The sequence below is a fragment of the Triticum dicoccoides genome, chromosome 5A (genome assembly GCF_002162155.2).
Source record: "Triticum dicoccoides isolate Atlit2015 ecotype Zavitan chromosome 5A, WEW_v2.0, whole genome shotgun sequence".
Taxonomy (NCBI): Eukaryota; Viridiplantae; Streptophyta; class Magnoliopsida; order Poales; family Poaceae; genus Triticum; species Triticum dicoccoides.
The window spans coordinates 513,769,252-513,781,026 of NC_041388.1; the positions used below are offsets into that span (position 1 = coordinate 513,769,252).

The following is an 11,775-nucleotide window of genomic DNA, read 5'->3' on the forward strand; positions in this document are numbered from 1 at the left end:
GGATTGCCGCCGATGCTCCAGCACCCTCATCCGCATAAAAGGAGGCATCTACATTTAACTTGACAAATTTTGGACTGGGTTTCAACCATCTTTGTTCATTTGTCACCCTGTTCTTCTCATTTGCTCGATGAAAATTGTTCGCAATTGCTAGAACAGACATAGGCCATCTCATTGGCGGGGGTGTTGCTCCATCATGAGTGTGTTGGCGACGAATCCACCAGAGGTACCAACTACCAACAACAAGAATTTGGTTAATATCCAAGTTCGGCTTCATCAAAACTGGCTTATCCTCTGTTGACTTGTTGGGGATTAAATCCACTTCAATCCCTGCCAAATTCTTTTTAAATCCCTCTTAACCGAACACAGCCTAAGGGTGATCAAGGATGGCAGATCCCATTGATGTATCGATTCCAGCGGAGAGGAAGAAGAGCTGCCATTTGATTAACCGAGTCAACTAGGCGAGGGTAGGTTTCTATGCAACTGAAAGTGCAACTCTCTTCTTGAGTGGGCTTTAGTGATAACGACAATATGATTTGAAGATTAATCTTGCCTGTTAAGTTTATATACAAGGTGGGTTAGTCAAAATTGTTGATGCAAAGATGTATGTGGACCTACCAGGTGGTCAGCTTAGTAAGCTATCAACAAACATTTGCAATCAAAGATGGATAGGGACCTTATCGCAAAAAAAAGATGAATGTGGACCCCTAATTTATTAAAGAGAGAAGAAGGCAATATACTCAGTTTATATCTCTTTCAAATTTATCTGAGTATAAGAAAGTTGGTCACTCAATGAAATTAAGGTGGAACTCTTTCACCTTTTATGCATCTTATAAAATACACAACCCCAAACTCTATCATATATGCTGCTAAAAAAAATCAAGATATTCATCTTAATATATTGGCCGAGGCGCTTAGGCCATGACGGGGCAATGGTGCTGTCTTGGTGGACCTTTACAACAAGATCCTTGTTGCAAAGCCATGACTGTAACAAGCTAATTGTTGCAAAGGTTTCCATTTGGCTGAGACGGTAGATCGGACGACTGTTTCGGACGGCATCCGACGGTTGCTGAGGCGGCTTATCTTATCGATTTATCATCCGGTGGACGCGCAGCATTGCCCACATTAAAATAGTTTTCTCGATAAAATTTGATCAGCTAAGTTTAAATTTTGTATGCACCAGGAAGTAAAGTCTGTCCGTACAGCAAACGCTCTAGCATACACCTCGACGGGCTCGGCTCTTCACTTCACCGACAGGATTCGCCGCCGCGCCGCCCCGGAGCTCCCGCCCAGGCTCAACGCCTCATCGTCCGTCATCCGCCTTGTGGCCGCGGGAGCACAGACCTCGCCAAAACATCCATCCGGGGTCCCGGCTGCCGGCCAGGTCGATCGCCTCCCCTCTCCTCCGAAATCGTTCCCCACCAAAACATCTCTCGTCGCCGCCACGCTCCACGTCCAGGCAGGATGCGCTGCCTCCGCCGCGCGGGCGCGGCCGCCCACCTGCTCCGCTCCGCGACGACCGGCCCCGCCAAGCACGCTCGCACGGCCCTCGAGCAGATGCCTCCGCCGCCTGCCGCCTTCCCATGTCGCGCGCGCGCCCACCACCTGCTCGGAGGAATGCGCGGCCAGTGGCTCTGCACGGCGACGGGGTCCACCGGCGCCCCCGACCTCGCCGTGGACCAGCACTTCACCGTGGTGCCTGGCCTAGGCCTCGATGTCTCCGAGGTGGCGGGGCTCACCGGCGCCCACGATCTTGCCGTGGACCAGGACTTCACAGTGGTGCCCGGCCCAGGCCTCGATGTCTCCAAGGAGGCGGAGAGGGTCTGCCGCGTGCTGTCCACCGTGCCGGAGCCGAGGGTTGCGTCAGCCCTCGACGCGCTCGGGGCCTCTGTGTCGCCTCAGCTCGTGGCGGAGGTGCTCAAGAACCTGAGCAACGCTGGCATCCTCGCCCTCGCCTTCTTCCGGTGGGCGGAGAGGCAGCAAGGCTTCGTGTACACGGCGGAGAGCTTCCACAACCTCATCGAAGCGCTCGGCAAGATCAAGCAGTTCAGGCTGGTCTGGAGCCTGGTGGAGGCCATGCGGTGCCGCGGCTTGCTTTCCAAGGACACGTTCAGGCTCATCGTCAGGAGGTACGCCAGGGCAAGGAAGGTCAAGGAAGCTGTCGAGACGTTTGAGAAGATGGCCGGCTTCGGGCTCAAAGCAGACTTATCAGATTACAATTGGTTGATCGACGTGCTGAGCAAATCCAAGCAAGTCAAGAAGGCGCAAGCCATCTTCAAGGAGATGAAGAGGAACGGAAAGTTTGTTCCCGATTTGAAGACCTACACTGTCCTCATGGAAGGCTGGGGCCATGAGAAGGACTTGCTGATGCTTAAGTCGGTGTACCAAGAAATGCTTGATGCAGGCCTGAAGCCTGATGTCGTGGCATACGGGATGCTCATTAGTTCCTTTTGCAAGTCTGGCAAATGTGATGAGGCCATCAAGGTGTTCTGTGAGATGGAAGCCAATGGTTGCATGCCAAGCCCTCATGTGTATTGCATGCTTATCAATGGGCTTGGCTCAGAGGAGAGGCTGGATGAGGCTTTGAAGTATTTTGAGCTTTCTAAGGCCAGTGGGTTTCCCATGGAGGTACCTACATGTAATGCAGTTGTTGGGGCTTACTGCAGAGCCTCAAAATTCCAGCATGCCTTCAAGATGGTCGATGAGATGAGAAAGAGTGGAATCGGTCCAAATTCCCGGACTTATGATATTATTCTTCACCATCTTATAAAGTCTCAGAAGATAGAAGAGGCTTATAATGTGTTCCAGGGAATGGGCAAGGATGGCTGTGAACCTCAGCTCAACACATATACAATGATGGTTAGTATGTTCTGCAGTAATGAAAGGGTTGATGTGGCCTTGAAGGTGTGGAACCAAATGAAGGAGAAGGGTGTTCTGCCATGTATGCACATGTTTTCTGCATTGATCAACGGGTTATGCTTTGAGAACAGGCTGGAAGAAGCTTGCGTATATTTCCAGGAGATGTTGGACAAAGGGATCAGGCCACCTGGTCAGCTTTTCAGTAATTTAAAGGAAGCTCTTATTGAGGGAGGAAGAATTAGTCTGGCACAGGAGATGGCTTTGAAGTTGGATGGATTACGGAAAACACCTATGCGTCGTTGAGGAATCATGCAAATGATCTGTTGCAGCAGCATATGGCTTTTGGCTGTTAGAAGCTCAGTCAAAATTGTGGTAACAAAGAAAACTTCAGAATTGCTGATCTTCAACATTAACATTTCCATTCAATTTTATAGTATTTTATGAAGGTCAATTTAGTTTCAGTAGCATCAATGTAGGGTGAGAGAGTTACGTGTTTAAATTCATTTGCATTGAACAAGCTCAGCTAAGATGGTGTGATACCAAATTGGTAGAACCAGGGGTCCTACCGGATCTGCTCTGGAGGTTGTAGGGGAAGGATGGAGTGGGACGGGGCGATGATTGGGCTCGCCGGCGGCTGGGCGCCGGCGCGTCGGAGGGAGATGGCGGCGGCGGCTAGGGTTAGAGGCGGCTAGGGTTCCGGCTCCTCTGGGACCCAGGCAATAGGGATAATAATATTCTTATTGCTTAATTCCAAAAAGAGTCTTACAACCTATATTCATAACCTAGATAACTTGCATAAGAATTAACCTAAGATAACTTGTGGACTAAGATTGCCCGGTGGGCCTAGCTAAACCGGCCATAACAGATGAGATAACCAAATCCTTTACAAAATGCATGGTAAAAAATTGTGCAACTCTTGTTATTCTTCTCATTAGCAACTACAACCATAGATAGACAAACCATGGTCTGGAACAGATAAACAACAGGTTGGGATTGCTCTTAGATTATTTGCATTGACAATACACACAAAAATGACAAGAGGCTGGGATATACAGCAAAGCAGGAGCACATTCTTCAAACTGGTAACTAAGAAAAAACTGTATCTGGTTGGATTTCTGTTTTTGTTCATCAAGAATATGGTCCAATGGAAGATAATTTATCATGAGTTGTTGACTTTTTTCATTTCAGCTTCACGTACACCTTACTTTTGCTTGGTCGAAATTTGAAGTGCATGACAACTTCATTTATGTTATATTGGGCAATGAATCCCTTCAGCTTAACAAGTCCTTGAGCAAAGTTCATGTAGCCATTATCTCATATAAGCATCCGTGTGTATTATTTTATCAGTCAGGTTGCAAACTTTTCGTCAATTGCTTTCTTTCTTATTCTTCCCTGTTTTTCCGCTACCATTAGAATCACACTGTACTTAACCAGCATTATCCTGCCACTGTTGGTGGCGGTGCCTTTAGGTTTTCATGGAATAGATAAGCATTTTATATCGATGTCTGTCCTAATCAGCAGATCATTACTATAGTTTGTAGAGTGTCAAAACCTTACATACTGTGCCTTCCGTTTAGTTTTCACATGAAGTTAGGTGTTCCCCTGTTTAGAGTTTAGATAGAAGCCAATACTGAAGCACCTCCCTTTATTGCTTCGATATGATTTATAAGATTGTTTTTCTAACGGTGTTCAATCTAACTTATCAGTAAAAGAAGCTCACTGTTCGTCTGCCTTGATTTGCTGGCCACATTTCTTTGGTTGGGTTGGTGCAGGCCAATGCCCAGGCTGCTTTACTCACTTTCTTTGCCATACACAGATCCTTCTGTGTGTCGCTGCCGTCAGTCGCGGCCTTACTGCTTGGAGGACAGGAGGAGCATCAGGGGTCTTTGCTACATCTATCGGGGTACTGGCCAGAAGTAGGTGAGCTAAAATACTAGGCCCCATCTCTGCTTGATCTGTTCAGCCAACGTAATTTGGTTTCGTTACTTATTTCTGTTTCTTTTGGTGAATCATCTTGCTTTTCGTGAGCTAATTCTGTATAATCAAGCTATCGTTTACAGTAATCAGTGGACAATGGCCTGATAGAGGTTTCTCCGCAATGCATGGTTAAGTGTTGTCCTACCTCCTATCAGAGGTTATTGCTGTCCATATTCATATGCGTATGCTTTTATTTTCAGGTTATTGTTATCCATGTTTCACAAGCTGAGGTGGCCACCTTTGATCTAATACCCGCGAGTCTTCTATATTGTCTTCATCCTATTCGTGCTAAAACATACTCAGTTTCCAACTGAAAAAATGGGCTCCTGGTTTGGTCCAAACACTATTAGAATAATAATTTGGTTGGATGCTCTAATGTGTATCGGTTGTATAAAAAAACAGATTAATGAACCCTAGGCTATGCAACGATTTCTAGATGATTCATTGTAGTTATATGGTCTGTTAGATTTCCCCCCCACATTGCTGTTAGAGAACGTTTCGGTACGTAATATATCTGTAAAACAAAATTTGGTTGTACTATATATTAGGGGTGGCCGTATAAGAAGATTCTGGTCGTCAACAGATTGATATTTTCTTTTTATGCAATACATAATATTTTCCCCAGTTCTACTCGATTGGATCCCTGAGTTTGTGCTAGTGCATAGGATGCCGTGTGTATCTGACGCAGATTCGACCGACCTTGCTGAGGCTGAATACAGAAACCGTCTATTCCAATGAATATGGTGCACACGCATTTTAAAACGGAACGATCAAAGTAGAGTTTTAAAATGCGTGTGTGTCTTATTCATTGAAATGTTGGGAGTAGCACCTAGTCTTCAGGCTGCAGGTGAGGGTGGGATTAAGTGGGACTAACTAGCCCATCCCACTTAATTTGCTTTAGTGGGATCCCATTGGAAGGAAAAAAATAATAATCAGGCTAACCCACTTATCCTATAGGGAGCCCACCTTGTCCCTGGTAGGTCATGCCCCAACGAGTAGAGAGATGACGGTGCCTCAGTGTGCTCCAGCCGCCGTCAGTCCGCCATCGCGCCCCCGCTTCTTCCTCCTCACACCGCGACACCCCCGGCGGCCTCCTCAGCACCGAGGCCACTCGCGTCGCGGCAGGGCGAGGAGCCGCCGTCGTTCAGGGACATGTCGGGGATCTGGGCACCGAAGCAGGTCGGGGGGTGGAAGCTCGTAGTGTACGCCGTGGATGCCAAGAGCGATGTCTACTTCTGCCAGCTCTGGCACGCCGTGGCCGGCATCGGCGACGCGTGGCGGCCCCTCCGGAGCGAAAGAGGCAGTAGCCCAGCATCATGGACCGATCGGTGCCGGCGTACCAGCTGGGAGCCATGGACTCGGATGAATCCACGAGGGCCAGCGCGGACTCCGGCCGCGCCCGCATTGCATTGCTCGCGAGGTCGAGCGCGACCTGACCGGTGCCACACCCCATGCAGGAGAGGCTGTACGCGGCGACGTCCTCGCGCATGCCGAAGCGGTGCACAACCCTTGAGGCGAGCGACGGCGCCGAGGAGAAGAGGGAGACGTTGGCGACGAGCACGTCGACGTCCGCGGGCGCCACGCCTGACCTGACGAATAGCTCCACAATGGCCTCGTCGAAGAAGGCGTCCATCTCGTTGAGCGCGTCCCATGGATGGGTGGGTGAGTCCTTGCGGCACTCGAGGATGCTGCGCGGGCCATAGCTGTGCTCACCGATGCTGGAGTGGACGATGACGCGGAGGAGGAACCGGAGTCCGTAGGTTGCACCGCGAGCGCTGCCGGTGAGCGACGGCCGCGCGCACCAGGGCAGCCACCGCGTGCGCAAGGAGGAGCACAGTGAGCACGAGAAGCGGTTCCATCATTGTGTCCACGTCCAGGCTAGCTGAGGATAGAGCTATTCTTTTTTCTAGAGATTCTAGAGAAAGCGAGACACACCAATCCATTCCGAATTTGGTGGTTAAACTCTACTGCAGTGATGATACTGTAGGGGAGGTCCTGCGGCAAAATAGCTCGATGCCAGAATGGGGGGAGTTATTGTCTATCGTTGGCCTTTATGGTAGAACCCGTCGGGGAGGCCTGAGAGGCGGTGGTTTACCCTGTGGCGGATGTCAGCGGTTCAAATCCGCTTATCTCCAGCCCGTGAACTTAGCGAATACTATGATAGCGCACGCCTAAGTTCGTGTTTTATAGAGAAGGAGAAGGCCTTAGAGAGCACGATTGTGGCTAGCGTCGGGAAGCTCTCATCATCTCTGCTCATGGCCAGCCATGGGACATCACGACGTGCTCCACTAGGACCACGACGGAGTGAACGGAGTCTGAATTCAGCGATGTTAGGCCTTGTACAATGAGAGGTGCTTAGAAAAATAAACCGGGTATAAATAAGAATCGGTGCTTAAAAAAAACTTGATTTATTTTTCTAAGCACCTCCCCTAAGCACCTTCCATTGTACAACGCCTTAAAGGAGCGAAGGAGCCCAGCTGGCCTGTTAAGTGGGATGCCCACTTATTCCCACATAATCTGAGTTTATTTTGCTGGGATACCCACTTTTGCAACATCAAACTAAATTGGGATGAGGTAGATTGTAGTGGGACTCCCACCTCTAGTCCCACTTGCAACTTGACCTAATCTCATACTCCCTTCATGCGGAAATACTTGTCGTCAAAATGAACAAAAGGGGATGTATCTAGACATATTTTAGTTCTAGATACATCATTTTTTATCCATTTTGACGATAAGTATTTTCGGACGGAGGGAGTACCACATACGTGGAAAACGTGCAACAGAGTATATCCCTCTGCAACAAGAATATGACTCCATTGCATTTTTTTTCTGCCTGTTACTTGTTAGTTAGCGGTCGCCACAATTCCATGTTGGACTTGAAAAGTCGTTACTCAGTTGCGTTTGTGTCGAAATATTAATCTGTTGGCGAGAAGAGTAGTTGGGCCGCTGTATAGAGGAACATCTGCCTCTTGATTGTAACCTTATTATAATAAAATAAAACTCTTTTTCACTCCAAAAAAAAAAGAGTAGTTGGATGGTCCAAAGAGAAAAAACACCATGTGTTAGTCGATGATACATAGGTGAAGCATGACCGCAATCCGCAAAAGACTAAACTGAATCCAACCGGCAGCATACAGTCAACGATTTCCATGGCTGAGAACACATGTGCTCCCCTTTCTGCTGTGGAGGGTTGGCTCACTCGATCCCAAGTACTAATACTAAACCATGACTAAAGCTCGTAGCTTAGCAAGCGCGTTGCAGGGTTGGACAATGGGAACACGTACGTACGTCAAGAGTGAAGCTATGTTTCTTTTCTTTTCTTTTATTTATACTCCGTATAATACATAATTAACGACACCCGAATAATCTGGTAGCTAGAGTGAAGTACTTTCCGCAGGCTTGGCCCCTGAAAAACTTTACCGTCTCCCGGATTCTCTCAGGCGATCTGAAGAAAAGAATCTCTCAGTTCTACAAAAGCCCTCGAGGCGGACGGGCGGTGGTCACCCTTCACACACACCGACACACGTATACACTTTCCTCGTCGATCTCCCCATACAGCACACCGCGACAGAGTCTGAGCCCTCGATTCTGACCCTCGCTGCGATTTTACGCATGCACTGCAGCGGTATCGAATTGCTGAGCCCAATGATGCATGTCTGACTTGTTGAGCCGTTGACCGTTGTTTGTTATACTAGTTATTAGTTAGCCGTCGTCCCAATCCCATGTCGCCGTTGCTCGTTTCCTCCGTGTCGAAATATTAATTTGTTGACCAGAAGAGTAGATGGATATGATGATCCACAGCAGAAAAGAATCATGTTTAATCGATGTTCGATACGACAAGCATGAATGAGCGCAACTACCACAATCCAGCCGGCAGCCTTCCATTGCTCCCCTGGACCGACGGCTCGATATGAAGTGCTGAACCATGACTATTTTATAACGAACCTGGAACTTTCAGTGCTCACCTCAGGAAGAAGGATACCAACGACTTGGTCTCTCTGGTTCGCACGCGCACCACCCTACGGTTCAGGCCCTAGGCAAAGAAAGCCTCCGACGAAAAGAATCTCAATTCTGCAAAAGCCATCGAGCCAAGGCCCGGTGATCACATCGCATTCACACATACGCATGCACGTTCTTCCTTGTACGCAAAATAACCCGAGCCCTCGATTCTGACCATCCATTTTTCCATGAGCTAGCGGTACGTGTATCACATTTGCACACCTCCAGCTGTGACACCATCGGCTGGAAATGCCAGGTCTTCTTGACTTGCAGGCCAAGAAGAGGCAGGAATTCTCAGCTCGTCGGTCGGTCACTCAGCAGCTCCCTACGTCTTTTTCCATAGCTGACTGGTCAGCAGATGTACACGCGCAGTTGGAATCTCCCTTTCCACCCAGTTTATACACTCTGCGACTGCGAGCTCAGCAAACACGTCAACCGCACCGACCCGACCCCATCACCGCCACTCTATAAATACACGCTCGCACACCCGACGAGCTCCACCAACCAATCAACCAACTCTTCCTGAAACAGACTCGCAAGTACAGTAGTTTCTTCAGAGGTCAGGGCAGCCTACACCAGCGGCATCTTCGATTCTCAGCAGTTATACGATGGCATCGTCGTCGAGGCGGCGCGCGGCGACTCTGGCGGCAGCGCTCGTGGTCGTCCTTCTGGTCGCCCGAGCGGGCCTTGTCGGCGCGGCGCGGCCGGCGCCGGCGGGGAGGAGTGGGGACGGCGCGATGTACTCGGCGGTGTACCCGGCAGCGGTGCTGGTGGCGGACACGGCGAGGGAGACGGTGGAGATGCTCATGGCGAGGCTGCCGGCTGGGCCCAGCCCCAAGGGCCCCGGCCACTAGCTACGCACGGACGGCAAGGGCGTCGCTGTCGTCTGATCGATCGGTCTGATCCGCCTGTGAATAGTTCGGGTTATGGACACATGAAGGTTACGTATATACTAATTGCACATATATAGGATGATTATTCTTTGATACCTTTCTTCTCGTTTTACCTTTTCTTTTTGGAAATTGTTGATGCGGAGATTCAAGATTGTACTATATGGAGTATGAACTAGAGCGGCAAACTCGGTCTTGTTTGAACTCACTAATTGGTACCTAGGTCGCCCTTGATGAGTTGTGGCTGTTGACGGTAGAAACTTGCTCAATGTTCATGGTATACGTGTTATTGTCTGCTTTGCTGCCTCATGTTACCTGCCATACGTCTCATAATCGGACGCGTACCCTATATACATCGACATTGCTGAGGCTGTTAAACTCTGAAAATGTCAAAGTCTGAACTCGCATGTTTTCACTTTCTTACACCACGTGCCAACGTGCAACATAGTGTGTCCACGTCAAGACTAAGACCTTTTTTTTTCTTTGCGGAAAGACTAAGACTTCAGTGACTGTAATTAGTTTTTTTTTTTGAGAATCGACTGTAATTAGTTAAACCATGTCTTTGGTCGATGGAACTACGACAGCCCAAACCGTACGTTAAAGCCCATAATTTCCTTGGCTGAGAAACACGTTTCTTCGTCTCTTACACCATTCTTTCGGTTAACTAAAAAAATAATATAGATGCAAAAAAAAAACTAAAAAAATAACATCTTCTAAAAAAATAAAAAAAAGAACGGTCTTTTCTGAACTTTGCAACATTTGATGATGGAAAATGTGAAAAGACGGAGGTGAACGAGAAAAAAAAAACCTTGGGATATACTCAGACTGGCTCATGTGGTTAGGTTCTTTATGGTGCTTGCGTTTTTCCTGTGTTTATTCCAGGCTTTCTGTATTTATTTCCACGTCAAGACTAAGACCTTCTTTTTTCCTTTGCCGAAAGACTAAGACTTCAGTGACTGTAATTAGTTAGCCTTCTCCCAATCCAATGTACATGGAGTATGTTTTCTTTTTTGCGAATGTACATGGAGTTTGCAGCATTTTGATGGAAAATGTGAAAAGACGCGAGGCAAGCGAGAGAAAAAATTTGGGATATACTCAGACTGTCTCAGATGGTTATATTCTTTGTGGTGGAACCAACCCACACCAGGGTTCAAGTCTTAGAGCATCTCCACTCGTTCGGCCTCCAGGGACTTGAAATATCGCCGTTTGGGGACCAATTGGCAGTAATTTCGACATTGCTGAGGCTGTTAAACTCTGAAACTGTCAAAGTCTGAACTCGCATGTTGTCACTTTCTCACACCACGTGCCAACATGCAACAGAGTATCTCCACGTCAAGACTAAGACCTTTTTCTCTTTGCGGAAAGACCAAGACTTCAGTGACTACTGTATTATTTTTTGCGAAAATCTCCTGATCTATTTACCTTCGATCATGGCAGTATAACGAACATCAGAAATAATAAAATTACATCCAAATTCGTAGACCACCTAGCGACGATTGCACCCACTGAAGCTAGCCGAAGGCACGCCGCCATCATCACCCCTTCCTCGCCGGAGCCAGACAAAACTTGTTGTAATAGACAGTCGGGAAGTCGTCGTGCTAAGACCCTATAGGACTAGCGCATCAGGACAGTAACCGCCGCTCATGAAGAGTATGTTGACATTACACCTAGTCCCCAGAGAAGTGAAAGAACATTAAACCATGCCTTTGGTCGATGGAACTATGACAGCCCAAACCGTAAAGCCCATAATTTTCTTGGCTGAGAAACTTGTTTCTTCGTCTCTTACACCATTCTTTCGATTAACTAAAAAAAGAACGGTCTTTTCTGAAGTTTGCAGCATTTGATGATGGAAAATGTGAAAAGAACGGTGTTTATGTTATTGTGTCTATGGTTAGTACAACGGAGCGAATGTTACTTCTTTTCTATAAGACATAACCAACACCATTACCTGATGAAATTGTTTGTTGTGATTCTTTTGCAAATGCTCTGATAAAAACATGAATGCTATGACAAAGCATATCTAAGAGCTAGTGTCTACGAAGATCATCATAGT

The 11,775-nt window shown here is 47.8% G+C and overlaps 2 protein-coding genes across 2 annotated transcripts; both read left to right on the forward strand.

Annotated features, from left to right (window-relative positions):
- The first annotated feature begins 1,212 nt into the window (after positions 1-1,212).
- On the forward strand, positions 1,213-5,392 carry LOC119302457 (pentatricopeptide repeat-containing protein At1g71060, mitochondrial-like). The gene is made up of 3 exons (XM_037579491.1): positions 1,213-3,228; positions 4,673-4,776; positions 5,034-5,392. Exon 1 carries the CDS (start codon positions 1,462-1,464, stop codon positions 3,157-3,159), a length of 1,698 nt encoding a protein of 565 aa, XP_037435388.1. The 5' UTR covers positions 1,213-1,461; the 3' UTR covers positions 3,160-3,228; positions 4,673-4,776; positions 5,034-5,392.
- Positions 5,393-9,350: 3,958 nt separating this feature from the next.
- LOC119297686 (PAMP-induced secreted peptide 1) lies at positions 9,351-9,954 on the forward strand. The gene has a single exon (XM_037575376.1). It carries the CDS (start codon positions 9,441-9,443, stop codon positions 9,684-9,686), a length of 246 nt encoding a protein of 81 aa, XP_037431273.1. The 5' UTR covers positions 9,351-9,440; the 3' UTR covers positions 9,687-9,954.
- Positions 9,955-11,775: the final 1,821 nt, after the last annotated feature.

What these genes read in the sequence shown, in the direction of transcription:
- LOC119297686 (XM_037575376.1), top strand. Translation starts at nt 9,441, where the DNA reads ATGGCATCGTCGTCGAGGCGGCGCGCGGCGACTCTGGCGGCAGCGCTC.
- LOC119302457 (XM_037579491.1), top strand. Translation starts at nt 1,462, where the DNA reads ATGCGCTGCCTCCGCCGCGCGGGCGCGGCCGCCCACCTGCTCCGCTCC.